This window comes from Lissotriton vulgaris, chromosome 8, assembly GCF_964263255.1.
Source record: "Lissotriton vulgaris chromosome 8, aLisVul1.2, whole genome shotgun sequence".
NCBI classification, from domain to species: Eukaryota; Metazoa; Chordata; class Amphibia; order Caudata; family Salamandridae; genus Lissotriton; species Lissotriton vulgaris.
In genome coordinates, this window is record NC_141696.1 from 205,825,645 (window position 1) to 205,843,868 (window position 18,224).

At 46.7% G+C, this 18,224-nt stretch overlaps 1 protein-coding gene across 1 annotated transcript in view; it reads left to right on the top strand.

Moving 5' to 3' along the window:
- LOC147696877 (N-acetylated-alpha-linked acidic dipeptidase 2-like) overlaps positions 1-18,224 on the top strand; it is a 699,908-nt gene that overhangs the window by 477,671 nt on the left and 204,013 nt on the right. The window contains exon 11 of the mRNA XM_086933985.1: positions 7,161-7,246. Within this exon, the coding sequence (XP_086790111.1) occupies positions 7,161-7,246 (86 nt within the window). The remainder of the gene's footprint in view (positions 1-7,160; positions 7,247-18,224) is intronic.

The window sequence follows — 18,224 nt, forward strand, 5'->3', positions numbered from 1 at the left end:
GCATAGGGAATGTATGTGTCCCTGGTAGTTCCTGATGCGTGAGGTGTACAGGCTCGAGTCTGGTATGTGCGGACTTGTGTGATTGAATGCTGCGAAATGATGTATGCGGCGTGTGTGTGTCTAGTGTGGAAGTGCCACTTCTAGACATGGCTGTGAGGGTGCTGGAGTGTGATTGGCTGGAGCTGGCTGGCAAGCCTGGCTCCAGGAAGTCTGGATGGGTCTGCCCAGGAGTGAGTGGAGAGATCAGCATGAGTGATGTGAGGGAGGGCTGCACCTGGTTCCTGAATGGGGCTGGGCTTTCCCCATACAATGCTGGCTCCGCCCCCTGTGGTGCGTCTAACGACCCTAGCCTCCCTAGTGAATGAAGGGGGTGGTTGAGCCATCAAGGGTGCTCCAAAACCAGCTGCAACTGGTTTTTATCCCACCGCTGCCACCAATGTTAGAAATGGGATCCCCGGCTGGCCAGGGCTTGCGCCAAAGTCAGTCAGAGACCCCCACTCCTAAGTCAGGGCAAGGGAGTTACACGTCAAGATAACCCCTGCTCACCCTCTAGGTAACATGGCACGAGCAGCAAGGCTAAACTCGGAGGCAATGTGAGTTAAGTGTTTGCGCGCGCACCCAGCAACAATACCCAAGGCCCACCACAAAGGAAACTCCACACAAGGTTATATATAAAAATAGCCTTTGTATTATACCAAAACACATTAGATAAAACACACAGTTTACAATGTGCCAACAGGCACGGTACCCCTCGCAGGAGGAGGAGGAACCCTAGAAGAAGAGGTAGGGGGAGGAGAGCCTTCCCTGAGACTCCTGGTCCGCCTGAGGGTGTAGACCCTAGGCTGGAGAACCAGTGGCAGTCTAGTCCTGTCTTGCAGACAGGAAGAGTGGAGAATGGCTACTATGTGCCAGGGGTTACTACCCCCCGCTCTGCGAATAGGCAAGGACCAGTGGCACCTGGGTGGCCCAGGGCCTGATCCTGGCCGCGGACAGCTCGGGAGTACCAGTGGGGTAGCCCAGTTGGTCCAGACGGTGTTTTTAGAAGGAATCCCATGGGTTCACCGTGGCGTAGAACAGGAGGGTGTCCCTGCAGTTGCGGGCCCGTGTCCATGTTCTATCGCCCCAAGCAGGGAAGTCCATTACGGTGGTGATTGGTCTCCCCTGCGTTTTGGCTGGAAGGGGGTTGTGTTGGACTTGGCCCTTCTGGCAGGTTCACCCCTAAAACTTTTTGCTTTAAATGGTGAATTGGTGATGGTGATTTTTGGGTTCTGCGCACTTTCACTGTGTCCCAGTGGAAAGTGCGTGCGCACTCTGAGTGCATGTGATGAGATAGGCCTGCCCTTCCATAGGAATGCATAGGGAATGTATGTGTCCCTGGTAGTTCCTGATGCGTGGGGTGTACAGGCTCGAGTCTGGTATGTGCGGACTTGTGTGATTGAATGCTGCGAAATGATGTATGCGGCGTGTGTGTGTCTAGTGTGGAAGTGCCACTTCTAGACATGGCTGTGAGGGTGCTGGAGTGTGATTGGCTGGAGCTGGCTGGCAAGCCTGGCTCCAGGAAGTCTGGATGGGTCTGCCCAGGAGTGAGTGGAGAGATCAGCATGAGTGATGTGAGGGAGGGCTGCACCTGGTTCCTGAATGGGGCTGGGCTTTCCCCATACAATGCTGGCTCCGCCCCCTGTGGTGCGTCTAACGACCCTAGCCTCCCTAGTGAATGAAGGGGGTGGTTGAGCCATCAAGGGTGCTCCAAAACCAGCTGCAACTGGTTTTTATCCCACCGCTGCCACCAATGTTAGAAATGGGATCCCCGGCTGGCCAGGGCTTGCGCCAAAGTCAGTCAGAGACCCCCACTCCTAAGTCAGGGCAAGGGAGTTACACGTCAAGATAACCCCTGCTCACCCTCTAGGTAACATGGCACGAGCAGCAAGGCTAAACTCGGAGGCAATGTGAGTTAAGTGTTTGCGCGCGCACCCAGCAACAATACCCAAGGCCCACCACAAAGGAAACTCCACACAAGGTTATATATAAAAATAGCCTTTGTATTATACCAAAACACATTAGATAAAACACACAGTTTACAATGTGCCAACAGGCACGGTACCCCTCGCAGGAGGAGGAGGGACCCTAGAAGAAGAGGTAGGGGGAGGAGAGCCTTCCCTGAGACTCCTGGTCCGCCTGAGGGTGTAGACCCTAGGCTGGAGAACCAGTGGCAGTCTAGTCCTGTCTTGCAGACAGGAAGAGTGGAGAATGGCTACTATGTGCCAGGGGTTACTACCCCCCGCTCTGCGAATAGGCAAGGACCAGTGGCACCTGGGTGGCCCAGGGCCTGATCCTGGCCGCGGACAGCTCGGGAGTACCAGTGGGGTAGCCCAGTTGGTCCAGACGGTGTTTTTAGAAGGAATCCCATGGGTTCACCGTGGCGTAGAACAGGAGGGTGTCCCTGCAGTTGCGGGCCCGTGTCCATGTTCTATCGCCCCAAGCAGGGAAGTCCATTACGGTGGTGATTGGTCTCCCCTGCGTTTTGGCTGGAAGGGGGTTGTGTTGGACTTGGCCCTTCTGGCAGGTTCACCCCTAAAACTTTTTGCTTTAAATGGTGAATTGGTGATGGTGATTTTTGGGTTCTGCGCACTTTCACTGTGTCCCAGTGGAAAGTGCGTGCGCACTCTGCGTGCATGTGATGAGATAGGCCTGCCCTCCCATAGGAATGCATGGGGAATGTATGTGTCCCTGGTAGTTCCTGATGCGTGGGGTGTACAGGCTAGAGTCTGGTTTGTGCGGACTCGTGTGATTGAATGCTGCGAAATGATGTATGCGGCGTGTGTGTATCTAGTGTGGAAGTGCCACTTCTAGACATGGCTGTGAGGGTGCTGGAGTGTGATTGGCTGGAGCTGGCTGGCAAGCCTGGCTCCAGGAAGTCTGGATGGGTCTGCCCAGGAGTGAGTGGAGAGATCACCATGAGTGATGTGAGGGAGGGCAGCACCTTATTCCTGAATGGGGCTGGGCTTTCGCCACACAATGCTGGCTCCGCCCCCTGTGGTGCGTCTAACGACCCTAGCCTCCCTAGTGAATGAAAGGGGTGGTTGAACCATCAAGGGTGCTCCAAAACCAGCTGCGACTGGTTTCTCCCCCACCCTGCACCTACAGACAAAGGAATTTACAGTATAAGAAGGGGCTGTGTCCCCTAACAAAATGTTCTCTTCCAGGATCCTGAGGGGGCTGCTGCTGTTGCTGGGCAGGAGGACCCCCACTTGGACTGCCTCCCTGCCTGGAGGCCCAGTGAGCTGGCTCTGGGCCCCGCCTTGCCCCCCTGCCTGCCTAGAAGGACTTTGCTGGAGTTTATTCCTGCCCTAGCGTTGAGAGCTCTTTTCTTTTACCCCTAGCGCCTGGGAGCGCTTTATTGCCTTTATAGCGCCTGGGAGCACTTTGTTTGCAGGAAGCAGGTGCCCACCCGGCGATTGCCCCGTATTTGCCGATTTTGTAGCCCTGGCAGGTGCCCACCCCACCAGGGACCTAGTGCCATTTGTTTGGCCCCATATCGAGTGCCCACCTCGCTTTGTGATTTAATTGCCGAGGGAGCCCACCCCTCGAAAATCACCGCTGCAGCCCAGGGGCATTGAAATTGTTGCCGGCCGCTGCCTAGTGCGACCCGGAGGTGCCGCCTCCATGTCCCCAGGGCTGCGCTGCTACTGGCTGCCCTCAGCAGCGCGGCCCGGAAGTGCCCGCGGCACGCCTGGTTGTAGGCGGGGCCTCGGGACAGAAGGAGAGCGGCGCCGGCCTTCACTGGGCTCACGGGACTGAGGGAGAGCCCCGGAGTGCTGCCAGGAGGCGGAAGAAGAGTCGGGCAGAGGAAAGCCGCCCCAGGAACAGCCGCCACACAAGCCCGGTGAGTGGACGAAGCTCTCCCGTGACGAGGGAGAGAGGGGGCACGTTGGGGCGTAGAATCATTGCCCGCGCCCACGAAGGGCGCCACCGAGTGGTTAGAGCCTGCGAGGCTCGGGCGCATCCTTGCTAATTCGAGCCCTGAGAGGCTCAGAGGCATTTGGAAGATCTCGAGTCCCCAGGAGGGAGACTCCGACGAAGGGGCCATCTTGGAGAAGAGCCCACGAGGGCTCTTGGGGGCATTTGTGTAATTTGAGTCCCCAGAAGGGGGGACTCCAACGTCGGGGGTAATTGCCTCATGGTTATTGAGAGCCCAGAGAGCCTCCAAAGCGCCACAGTTCTAGTTCAGAGCCACGAGGGCTCTAGGGGGCATCACTTGTTTGAAGAGCCCACGAGGCTCAGAGGCATAATTGATGTTCAGAGCCCAGAGAGGCTCAAAGGCCCCATTGATCTCGAGCCCAGAGAGGCTCAAGGGGGCACAGTTGTTTTATGAGCCCTGAGAGGCTCGGGAGGGCCATTCTGTTGGTTTAGAGCCACAAGGCTCCTGGGGGACACAAGTGCTTGGTGCAGAGCCTGGAAGGCTCCAACGTTGTCCCCACCATTGTTTTCACCAGTTGCCCAGCACTTTGTGAGCAATTGCTACGTTTAGGCCCCTGACACTGGGACACAGGGCGGCCTAGCCCTAGAGAGGCCAGTTGGCCTAGGGACAGTCACAGGTGGTGACTAATGTGATTTTTGCGCAATTGTTCTTTTGCTACACCTCTGAATGTGTTTTGATGCATCATGTGTTTTCCTTCCCTACACCTCTGAATGTGTTGAGATGTATCATGTGTAATGTGCCTATGCCCCTACTTGTATTGTGATACTTAGGTGGTTGTTTTTCTCCTAGTACAGGTGGTGCTAGTGAGGTCCTGGTTCCCTGCGTGACCTGTTCCTAAGGTGGTTAGGGTTGCGTAGGTGGTACTTACCTGTTACCAGTGATTACTGGTTGTGAGCTTTATGTTCTATTTTGTACTACAGTGATTTATATTCTATGTTCTAAGTGCTAATTCTACCTAGTGCTAAGTTCTAAAAGTGCTGATTCCTGACAGTGGTCCATGTGGCCCTGTCTTGTACATATCCCCTGTAAATTCTGCCCGTGCCTGTTGGCACATTGTAAAGTGTGTGCTTTATCTAATGTGTTTTGGTATAATACAAAGGCTATTTGTATATATAACCTTGTGTGGAGTTTCCTTTGTGGTGGGCCTTGGGTGTTGTTGCTGGGTGCGCGCACAAACACTTAACTCACATTGCCTCCGAGTTTAGCCTTGCTGCTCGCGCCACGTTACCTAGAGGGTGAGCAGGGGTTATCTTGGCGTGTAACTCCCTTGCCCTGACTTAGGAGTGGAGGTCTCTGACTGACTTTGGCGCAAGCCCTGGCCAGCCGGGGATCCCATTTCTAACATGACATAAAACTGTATTTAATTAAACTTAACTCTCACAGTCCACGTCTTGTGTGAAAGGTGGCGAGCACTGTCATTAAGACACTGAGTGAGTGTGTAACAGTATGTGAGACTATGAATGACTTAGTCACTAAGCTAATGAAGGGGGAGTGCACAATTTCTTTTCTGGTTATGAATTGCTCTTTATCCAAAGCATGCTATATTGGCGGGATGATGTATTTTATTTTTAAGTATGCTAATGAAGTGTCACACATTATTCATTACTCCGTGTTTAACACTGTAAAAGTGTATAGTGGGTAGTGTCTATTGGTGTTTCACATTGTATACATTTTTAAGTATGATTTTGTAAGTTTGCAATGATTAGTAATAATCTTTAACTGATAAAAATGATGTAATGTTGAATTTCATGTTTGAGATAATGTTATGTGTGAGGTTATCAATATTGCAAGTACCTCCTGAGCGGGTTTATTTTTTTTCTTTTTAGGTTTTAGTTCTAGGCTGTATTTAACGCACATCCACCAAATATTAACTACATTATTTTCAAGTTAATTATTTTTTGGGAGTTTAGCTATTGTTAGGCCTCGCCTCCTAACAGATTTAACTTGTCATTGACAACCTTTTGTATCCAGTATAGACTTAGAGTGGGCTTTTGGTCTGCTCCTTGCTCATAATTTGCTGCCCGCCTTTCCATGTATGTCTCAGTTCCCTCCTCCTGATTTAATTGTTGCCCTTCTTATTCTTGTATTTATCACACCCAAGAAGAATTTCAGTCTCACAATGTTTTGATTGGATGACTTGTATCTTTCCACAGTTGATGTCATGGATTTCATTGTATGACGGACTGTTTTCTCTCCCTCTCCCTACTCTCCATGCAGTTCCTTCTTCCATACCCCTTCCTGCTTTATTTAAAATGTACCCCTAGCCCTTGCCATTTGCTCCAACTGCCTCCTGCTGCTGCATCAGACGGTGACCATCTTTGAATGGTTTTTGTTCTATTTCAAAATGGATGCCAGTGTGTGCATGCACACAATTGCCATCTTGGAATGCTCTTTATTTTACTTTCAACTTATATTCCAAGATGGCATTGAACGTACATGCGTGTGCACATAAACGTCATCTTGGCGTGCTTTTAAAATGAAAACCATTCAAGGCAGCCATCTTGAAATGCCTTTTCTTAAACTTTAAGAAAAACTGTTCCAGGATGGTTGTCGTGCATGCTAACACACTGCATCATCTAGATATAAGAACAAACATTGGCAAAGTCGGTAGTCTGCATCACAGTATCACGGGTGAAACCCATTGGCTTTGCCAGTGTTTGTTTTGGTTTTGGATGGATGAATATCAGTTTACAGTCTGATCTGTATAGTGAGTACTAAACTAAGCGAACCCGTCTAAAAGAACACCTGAAACAATGTTACACTTACATGAAGTGCTGCAGTTTAGTTGAGGATTTATAACTAGCACATAAAATACCACTCACATGTCTCAGTGCTCAAGCACATCAGCAGCTAGTTACCAGGAATTGAGCCGGATTACTACATAAAGAACAGGTCTTAAAATTTCACGATGAACTTAAATTCTCAGCAAACTGGCAGCATAAGCTGTATGAAGCAGCAAGTACTTAAGTAAATCCACTTAAGTTATGAATTTGATTATATATGCTTATATATTATATTTATTTTTGGAGCAATCACTTTCCCTTTTAGTTGCTTCAGACCATTTGAAATATGATTGATTTTTCAATGTGAGATCTTGATACCCTGAGCTACCTAAACAAATGTCTTACTTCCTTTTAATTTATGAAAGCCATAACTTTGTCTTTTCCCACTTCTTTTTTAGAAAGGTCAAAATGCATGTCCACACCAACAACAAAGTAACCAGGATCTATAACGTAATTGGTACAATCAGAGGATCTGTAGAGCCAGGTCAGTTGCACTTCATTCTCCCACAATTGTCCTGATACGGCAGGGTCTTTGCAACCACTGAATGGTGCAAGGTTGGCCTGTAAATTGTATTATACAGGGTTGGCCTCTAACTTTTATATTACTATATACGGCCTGATTTAGAGTTCGGCAGATGAGTTACTCCATCACAAATGTGATGGATATCCCATTCACCGTATTGCAAGTATATTATATCCAATGCCATTTGTATACAGCGTACAGGATATCCAAGTGGCATTAGATATAATACACTTGTAATATGACGAATGGGATATTCATCACGTTTGAGGAGAAGTAACCCGTCCGCTGAACTCTAAATCAGACCCATAGTTTGAGGACCAGCAGGAGAGCCGGCCTCCAAAGTCTTTAAGACAGCCGAACCTACATGGTATTTGCTCTTTTTAATTAATAATGGTCAGTCTACACTTGAGTACAACGTGAAAATGAAGATGATCTGATGAACAGTACAGTAATTGATAATCTATATGCCATCCCGTTGCTCCAAGCCGACTCCATACGTACATGCTTTTACTTACAGGTAGCCTCAGGGAGGCTGAAAGTGTTGATCATTGCTCCTATCACTAACTTGTCCCATTGGAGACATCCTTTGGTTTTGATTTCTTCTGATGCCCATCACAAACCCCTGCAGGCCAATATCTGCAATTGTGTGAGTGAAGGAACTCCTATGGCATTCTGTCCTTCTCTAACAATCATGCACCTCCTTTTGCTTTACTGAATCAAGGGTTCAGAGCACAGTATCTGATTTAGCTTTTGTATTATTGCGACTTATAACTTCTGAATTTTTGATCAATGGCCAAAGCTGCAGAGGGGATGACTGTTGGCAGGCAGTGTGGTTGGATTTCAGGTAGGATTTTGACTGCAGCACTTCCAGTCTTCTGACTCACTGCAGCACAATTGTATGCTTGGAGCTGTTTGCTCCACCATGGAGATCATTGTTTGGAGCCTGGTCCTGTTTACCGTGCCTTCCATGATACGGGTGCTGTCTACCTGAGGAATAGGATCCAACGGTACGGTGACTGTGACAGACTGGCATTGTAATGCCAGTCTTCACATACGTGGAACTGGTGACCGGACTCTCTGTAATACCAACTAGTCTCGGGTCAGTGAACATAATCCCTTCTACAAAACAGGCTCTGGGACTCTTATTTTTTTTTTTAAAGGTAGAACACACTGTGAGGGGTAACTGACCTTAAAAAGCACACTTACTGTCGAATGCAGTGCTAGGAACACCTGCAACATTAGGAAGGCACTGCACCCTATCAGTCTTTGGACCGTGACCACTGTCCCAATCTGTGCGGGGACTCCGCGAGGGTGGCAATGGACCATAAACAAGAAAGTTTATATATTTTTTTACATTTATTACAACATTTTTAAAATGTAGCTTTCACCCAGCGGGCATCTTGGAGCTATCAAATTGGCAGTCTACACCGATGTTCCTCTAGGGAATTGCAGATGGGGGAGCTGTGTTTTACTTCAGCAAAGTAGGAAAAAGCCATGTCTTTAGGTTTCTCCTAAAGCTCAGCAGATGTGTTTTTGTTCTCAGGGTAATTGGTAGTTTATTCCAGAATTGTGTTGCCTTTACTTGAAAGGATCTCCCACCAAGCTTTGTCTTTTTAAAACTAGGCGCACAGACCAGGCTGGCTGAAGACTATCTTAGGGACCGTGAGGGTTTATAAGAACAGAATTTATTTTGTGTAGAAATGGCCTTTTGCAGTGCTGCTCCATTAGAGGGATATCCCCACTGCTTGTTTGTCTGTCCGCTCAGTCTGACCATGGCATCTAGGCCTCCCATATCATCTTTTGATTAGTCAGGTTTGAAAAAGTCCAGTTTTAAGATAGAGAGCAGGGTCATCACATAAGATTTCAGAGTAGGCATTGTGTACCAAGCCCTGCTCTATTTCTAAAGCAGGCCTGCACTGTTTTTAATTAAATGAGAGTTAAGAGGGTCTATCACTAGATTGGTTTAGACACTGATGCCCAGTTTTCTACTGTACTCGAGGGCATATTTTGTGTTACATTTACAACACAAAAAAACCCTAAGAGTCCCAGTATCAAGTGTTTCTAACAGCATATGGATTGTATTTTCATTGCAAATTAATAAAAGCGCATCATCTACAAAGAGAAGGACTGGGACTATAGTATGGCCTATTTCCGAGACTGAAAGGTCTGCCTCAGTAATCTACTACATCATTTAAATATAGGCTGAATGAAACTGGAGCCAGACACACCCTTGTTGGACTTCTTTATTGATCTCAAAACTATCCCTACATTCGCCTTTGAGACCGTAGTGAACTCTGGGAGTATTTCATGTCTGTAGTCCCTCTATTGTAAGGAGTAGCGAACCATCAATATCAATATTATCATGAGTGACTAGATCAAAGGTTGATTTTAAATCAACACATGTGAAGTATGTAGAAGCATTTAATGAATGTATTTGAAGCAGATCATATAAAGGCACACTACGTGGACAATTGTTCCTATCCATGCCCTTAAACCGGCATATGCATTGGTCGGCGGCAGACCCGAGAGCAGAGGACGGCCCGGGACCAGGGTTCGATTCCCGGCGCGGCAGGTTTCTGGACCAGGGTCAGCGGACTCGATAATTCTCTCGCCTCGGTGCCCACTCTGATCAGCGATCACACTCGGCAACTCTGGGCATTCGCTTGCCTCATCTTCACTAACGGCCCCACCAGACCGCCGGGGATGCCTGGTCTCACCCTGGAGATACCCATTAAGGGACCATCTCTCAGGGAAGCCAGGAAGGGTTTTGCAGCGGTCGAAGCGCCTTGGGACCTTACGGGTAAGTAGTGCGCTATATAAATGCCAATACATTTACATTTACATTTACATCCTTGCTGTTTATTTAAATAGTCCTTCCAGAATATTTTGCTAGCCCCATCTAATAATGAGATGGGCCTATGATTGGCCAGGCCATTTTTTGTTAGGTCTCGCCTGGCGATAGCAGCGCATGCGCTGCTCTCGCCATGCGAGGACCTTTTGTAATCAATTCTCCCAAGGGCTTACATGCATGCGTCTGCATGGACAAAGATGGCCGCTCTCGCCATCTGTCCAAAGCAAACAGCATGCACGTGTGCGTAGGGACTGTTAACAGTCCAACCCCATTTTGTTGTCATAGCTCGGTTCTTCCCGTCGCACACGCGTTGCACGCTTTTAATTTGCGCGGCCTTATCGCGATCGCTTTCACTTTCACATGGCTGCACTTGTTCACAAGGGCATACACAGCTGTGCCTGTCATTGACACTCAGTGGCATGCTGGTGATTTTGTGCTTTCAAACACTTTTTATAAAGCATTCTTCGATAAGTACACATTTCAGCACCGCTGATTTGCACCCGAGCGGTGCTGCATAGATCATCTTTTGACAAACGTAAGCGGCGTGAGTGGAGGGAGGGGGTGGGGGACTGCCAGAGGATTTCCGGCTTACAACAAATCAATTGGCCCTGCACACAGGTTGTGTTGGCATGAGGCTGTAGGTAGTCAACAGGAGAATGCTTAGGCCGATTAGCGCCCTTACTTCGGCTCGTGGAGTGACAGCGCACGCAGAGCAGCGCCCTCCGCCTAGAGCGAGCAGCTGTTGTCATGAAATCGTATTATTGTCAATTAGCAGGCTTCAGACGGTGGCCTCTAATTAAGAGGTTTCCTTTATTTTGGAGAGGCAGACGGGTTTCTGTACAGCACGCTTCTATTGCCAGGACATGTCATCGAACTAAAACAATAGCTGTCCCTACAAATAGGGCATTTTTTTTTTGCTGGCTTTTCAGAAATGGGATCCAGCATGGAAGGATGGACTTGTGTTTCCCAGACATGAAGGATGTATGCTGCTGATGCTGATGCGTGGTGCACATAATCACTGATGCTTGTTACAACCTTGTGAGGATGCTCTTGTCCGTCCACACGCCTCCTCACCCTGTGCCCCTTCCCAAGGGTTAACACTGGCACTAGTTCCCTTTGTCCGCTTCTCCATGTTGTAGTCGAAATGTAGTTTGTTCATAATGGATTATTAATTGGCCTGAGAACAGCACAAACCCCCAAAGTGCATAGCTTCATGCATCCATTCGGGACCTTCGCCTTCACCATATATAAGCCTGTAATTGTTCATCTTCTGCAGATTGGGTTTAGGATACGAACACTTGTCAGGGTTGTTTTACATCCCCCTTCCCCCTCAATCACTTTTAGAGTGAATGTTCACTTTGTCGAGGCGGTATATTGGGGTGATAATGATGTCTTTTAATTTGATGTTCATAAAGTAACCGATAGAGCACGCTCTGTTTTCTCCCAGGTTTCCATTCAGTTTAAAGAGAGCTAAAGTGCTACGTAGATCCAGAACCTTCTTTGAAGGTGACCTGTGTTCTGCGAAGTTTCCAGGGTGGCCTGGTTTCCCTCTCTGTGCGCATGTCAGCCTTGTTCTGCTCACCATGACCCCCTGACTTCATCATTTGCCTTCGTTGATGCCATAAATTGGCCTAGTTGCATCAGCAGAGACCTTTTTTTCTCATCAGGTTTCTTCGCACCAGGCCCCTCTTCTTCTCCGCCATCCTGACCTTTATCTGCGGTCCTTGGGTGTCTCTGAACACGTCCTGTTCTCTGCCTTTCTCTTTCACTTTCAGCGCTCTCGACTCTTGGCAGCTCCATTGCCACCTCTCCCACCTTACACACTGTGGACCTCCCAGGAGATCACCTCCGGCATGCCCCCTCTCATTTACCCTCCCTCCCAGTTTTCTTTTTTTTTATCGCGGTTTTCTCACTTTTCTTTTAGTGAGATCGGATTATTTATTAGCATTTCCACTGCCCGGCCCCCCAGGTGTTTTCCTCTCTAAAACACTGAGACACTGCCCCGGGTCTGTCAAAACCAGTTCCGCAGTTTGGAAAAGCTTCATTTCAGCGCTTCTCTCCTCTGCTTGCATATCAACATGGTGGTATGAGGATGTCTGCTGGTGGGGTGGGGGTTAGGATGGGAGGGGAGAGGTGTGCTTGTGCCAACTAGCACAGCTATCCACTAATGCCAAACAACAACACGCTCCTCCACCGCCCAAGGTCGTGTGACAGTTGGAAAAAAAAAAGATTAGTTGGAAAATGCGCTTTGAAACCCAGTGGATCACTGATAGCTGGAATTCTTTTTGCCACTGTGAGTTTCCCACGCTGCCAACCAGTAGGATACAAATCATATTTGAATGGCGAGAACGTGTGCAGAAACAATCCCATTAGGCTAACTGCACTGTACCAGACACTGATAAACACAGTGCAATTGCCACTTAGAAAACCATGTGGAAGAAATTTTTGAGTCCAGTTGTAATTTTTTGGGTGTGAAATGAAATGAAATTGAAAATTTATAAAGCGCGCGGATACTCACAAGGAGTGTTCCAGCGTTAAAACTCGAGCCGATTGAGTAGATACTCTGGTAGCCCCAGATACAGGATGTTCACGTAGTCTAGTCTGGATGTAATTAAGGTTTGCACAACGATCTTACAGGATTCCAACGGGAGGAGCGGGAGAACATTCTTAACCATTTTTATCAAGCCAAAGCAGGTGCCGGCGACCGTGAATTTGAGCCTTCATAGCGAGACTAGTCCATCTTAACTCCTAGGTTTCTAACCATGCTAACAGGGGCCGAAGGAGGGGACATATCGCTGGGCCACCATGTATTCCCGTCGGCATTAGAAGTACAGCCGAAGAACATGATTTCAGATTTTTCTGAGTTACACTTCAGCTGTTTCAGACGCAGCCAGGCAAAGACCTCAGTTAGACATTCCTTTATCTCCCAACCGCGAAAACTCGCTCCCTTATCACAAGTGAACAGGAGTTGCGTATCCTCGGCATAGGAGATTATCTTTGCTCCATGTCACTCTGCCAACTGAGTGAGAGGGGCCATATAAATATATATATATATATATATATATTAAAAAGGGGAGCTCAAAATAGAGCCCTGCGGGACCACCACATGCATTGAGGTAATAGTAGCTGAAAAAGGCGGAAACCAGATTTCCTGCTGCCGCTCCGAGAGGAAGGAAGCAAACCACTTGTACACCGTGCCCCCAACTCCACACTCTGCTAACCTATGCAGAAGCCGGTCATGGGGCACGGTGTCAACAGCCGCAGACAAGTACAGCAATATTTGAACTTTAATGGTTTCTGAGACCTCCAGTAAAGCTGTTTCTGTACTAAGAGTGGCTCTGAAGCCCGACTGGCTGTCATGAAGCACTTGGTTACCTTCTATAAAGTCTGTTAGCACGAAGTTGACATACTTCTCCAAGACCTTAGAATAGAAAGGCAACAATGAAATGGGCCTGTAGTTGGATGCGATCGTAGGGTCTGCTGTGAGTATTTTCAAAAGAGGAATCATTTTGGCCTTTTTCCAACAGCTGGGTACTGTTCCATGACCAAGTGATGAATTAACAACTGAGTTGACTGCCGGATTTAAAGGTTCTGCAATCTTCTTCAGAATCCTTGCCGGGCAGGGGTCAGACGGAGAGCTATGACATGTTTGCAATATCATTTGAAATACAAAAAAATGTAAGGAAATTAAGACACAATGGTGAATGTTTTGTCAGAAGGGAGATAAGGCAGAGACTGCATCCAAAAACAAGCATTAAAAATGCAATAGGTCTCGCCTTTCATTAAGTTAAAGCCATTTGCTTTGCTATACAATACCATTAGCAAAGCAAATGGCTTTAACATAGTCAAAGGCGAGACCTATTGCATTTCCAATGCTTGTCTTTCTTATGTAGTGGAATCAGGTTTACTGAGTACAATGTAGGAGGTAGAACACGGATTGCTGCAGGTGCTTTAAAGACCTTGATTAATGCCATTTTACCTCCGTGATGAAGCTAGTAAAGGGAAGGGCTGTTCAGCCAGACCCCTCAGTATCCATGTTCTCTTTATTTTAGTGACATTCCCCAGCCTATAGGCTCCTAATGTGGCTGGCCCACTTCTCTGCTCCAGCATGACATTACTGTCTGTTAGCTCCACCCACACTAGCATAAGTGATGATTCCGCAGAACTTTTTAAAATCTTTCTTTGTAGTTGCTTCTTTTTGATCAATCCATAATCACTGCAAGACCTCAAACATTTTTCCCTTCAGTAAATTTAATTACTCATTTCCAATCCACTGGAAGTGCCATTCGTTTAGTAAGCTTATATGGTGAAGTACTAATGCAGTCAAAACAATGTTTTGCTTCTGAGTCACAACAATGTCAGCCATACATTTTTGGCTTCGAATGAATTACATTATTGAGGAATGTCCAGAATGAATTTCTTTTTGAAAGCATAGACTGGAACGAATCCAAGACTAAATCTTCCTCTTGACCAGTTGTGGCTAGGATCGAGTCAACCGACACAGATAAAATGACAGTTATGATACGTATGTGTAGTTCCACCATGTAGCTTTCCTGTCATTGGTTGGAATAACCTCAGTCATACTCAAACCAGCTCATTTCCAAAGCTGCTCCTCATCCTCCCTCCCCCTCCCACACACACACTTAGTCATTACTGGAAGCCGGGGACCCCGGCCTAAGCTTTGTCTATGATTTGAACTGCAAAAAAATGCAGAAAAAGAATCAAACAAAAAAATACACACATGACACTTTTTTTTCATTCACAAACACATATAAATAAAACAACATCAATTTTACATTAAATTAAATGTTTGGAACTTTTCTAAATTGAATTGAGGCCACTCATCGTCCATGCTATATTCTGTGTGATGCACCTGCCCTGCTCCCATGAATCAATCTGTGGATGCCAATTTCTTTTTTAGCCTCCAATTTCAAATTCCTTAGTTATAGCAGCAATTGAGAGTATTGTAGTCGAAATTGTCTGCATTCGTCCTTCCTTTTGATTTGGATTGATGGATTCTGCAATTCATCGGTTTTTATACTCTAATTAATGATACTGGATTTCAGTCCACCTTTGGAAAAGATTTAGTAAGCTGCATTTTTGGAAAGGAGTAGTTTCCCTCAACAACTACACAGTCTTTCCCCTTGGTGATTTCAGCCTTATTTTCACTGTCACAATTAAACAACCACTGGTCTTAGAGAGTATGACATCCATATCCAATAACTACTTTCCAGCTACTGTCTGGATCTTTCCCCCAGATGCAGGACCTCAGATGCTTGAAAGTTAATGAATTGGGTCTCAGGCTCTCCAAACAGCTTGTTGCATAATCGATAAATTCCAGTTAGTTCTAATAACTCAAAAGTTTGAGAGTCTTCCATGTTGCTGATCTGTGAACTGTTAGAGGGGGTGGCTGGGTGGACATGGGATACGGAGATTGGATGAGAACTTTTCATTTTATTACCTATGATTTGTTGTTATGATACATGCTGCTTACATCACTCTGATTCTCTTTAATGTACTATGCAATACAAAGTTTCAAAGCATAAACAAGTTTGAGAGCCTTGATCCTTTGTGTATGTCAACATTTTTCAACTTTGACTCAAAGAAGTCCTCAAGGCGAACCTCAAATTCAAGGAACAGTGGAAAAGTGGTTGATGAAGATAACTTTCAATTGATTTGATTGATAAGCTTCTCCTACGAGTTGAGAAATATGACCGCATATGATGTGTAGTTAGTGATGCCACCTCACCACCTTGCTTTAGAATAAATAACCTGAGCTATTCTCACTGTTTACCTGCTGTCATAGGTTGTCTTTTCACAATTCATAGTTCTCAGTTCACAACTCCCAGTCACATTTGCATAGTAGTCCAGCAAATCCATCAAATAGCACCAAAAATATGTTAGAAGGCATGTACGACTGCCCCTTGGACCACATAGGGCCTGTTTGGACCTGAATAGGGTCAGCATAAGGAACACTCCCAGTAGACTTTAGCCAGGCTCAGCTGTGATACATTAAGACAGTACATGTGGTGATATTGCAGTCTAGAGAGTAGTGTAACGTTACTTAAGTGGTTAGGGTCCAAGTGCTACCTGAGGTCTCTCCTCTCAGCTACCTGATATAAAAATTATCAACATGTTGAATGCCAGGGGGCAAACTCCATTGGTCAGATAGATTCTGACTTGTGAGCGAAGTAAGTGTGTTATTGCGTTTTCAGGATGGAAATGTTTGCATTCTATTTTTAAGGGGCACCATACCCTCCCCTTCAACATAAAGAAAGGTGTATATTTTGCCTATGCTGCTCCAATTCTTTCTGTGACTATGGAGCATTTGGTTCCAAGGAAGGTGCAGTGTGGTTGGTATCTTAGTCCTGCTGCCCCTACTCTCCAGGCACATAAACATGATGAGGCCCTCAGACAGATTTGCAGCAGTGGCACTGGAGGTAGAGGTACGGCAGTTATGCAGCACCCCCAGATCACTTGGAGACATTTTCGAAGGAGAGTGGGAGCTAAACAACTCAATAAACTGCTTACGCTTGCAGCATTTCATGTGTGATAAATGAAAGTCAAAGTTTAGGCACTATTAAGAAGACAAAAGAGGTACTGTGTTCCTGGGTGGCAAGTTGGCCACCTGGTTAGTACTCAGAGTGGTGGGGAGGTGGGGAATACCTCCTTTCGGAACTAGGACCCTCACACACCCAGCAAGCTTGGTGTCATGCTTCATCTTCATGTAGATGTAGGGGTAAAGCGTAATTTTTGTCAAATTAAAACAAAATAGTCGCCCTCCTTCTTTTGACTTTTTAGTCAGATTGTGAACTTTCCAGAATAAAAATAATTATACAGGATTCCCTTACCTGTTTTAACCCACACACCACATCTACATCTTACCAGGCCCCTCACACCCACAGCACCTACGGCAAGGAACAAAAGATCTCCGATAAAGAGCCCCTTTAAGGGTAACCATCGTGCATTGCAGCGCTGGCTCGACGAGGAGCAGGCCCATATGATGAAGCATGACACCTAGCTTGTGAGGGTCCTAGTTCCGAAAGGAGGTATTCCCCACCTCCCCACCACTCTGAGTACTCACCAGGTAGCCAATTTGCCACCCAGGAACACAGTACCTCTTTTGTCTTCTATTTCTACCCATGGCAAGTACGGTGGACCTTTATCAAGCCCTCATTGTCCCCCTTGTTGTTTACTAGGCACGATTAAGCCAAAGGGATTTTCATGTAAATCCAATAAAATGTTTTATAACCTGGGGTTTTGACACCTGTCAGGAGCAGTGAAATGGTGAATTCAGAAACCATGTGACAAACATTCCTACTATCCAGTTATGTGCAAATCATTTCCTGTCACCCCTACTAAAGATTTCAAATATTTAAATACATATATTCAGGTTTGCAAGCACTAATAAAGAATCCAACCTTTTAATGATCAACTGCGATGGGAGCAAATAATTTGAGTAGTGCCGCTCGTAGCCGTAGTGCTTGCCTGCTGCCGGGACCTTGATTGATTGCTGGACTGCTTGCTGCCGGGACCCTGATTGATTCCTGGATTTGGGGAGAAGCTGCCGTCATAGGGGGCGAACTTTGACAGTGCCTACTACCTCACGGGACTGCGAGGACCAGCCTGCCTTGCGGCGTGCGATCAGCCGCAGCTGGTCCTCTTCCCGCCACAACCCCTTCGTTCTCCTATTTATTTTCTCTTTATTCCTGCGCCCTGTGGGACGCGCGCGGGTGAAGCGCCGGCGAAGCCCGGGCCAACGGCGGGCCCGTTCAAGCCCGTTAAAGATCAAGTGAGACTGGACCGGGCCCCCCTCTTTACTCCTTCTTACTTTTATTTTACTTCTGCTCATATACAATATGTATGTATGTATTGTTTTGTAACTAACTGTTTTTAATACATAACAGCAAGATATGTGAATACATATTGCTTTAATATTATACACTGTCCACAAGAAGTAGCAGAAGTAAAACGGCTGCGGGTGGAGCACAACTGATAGGCCCTCTAGATAACTTTATAATAAGGGCCAACGAAGCCATAGATCAAGGTATTATCCTTTCAGAACGTAGAGTTTCCCAAGATTTAGCA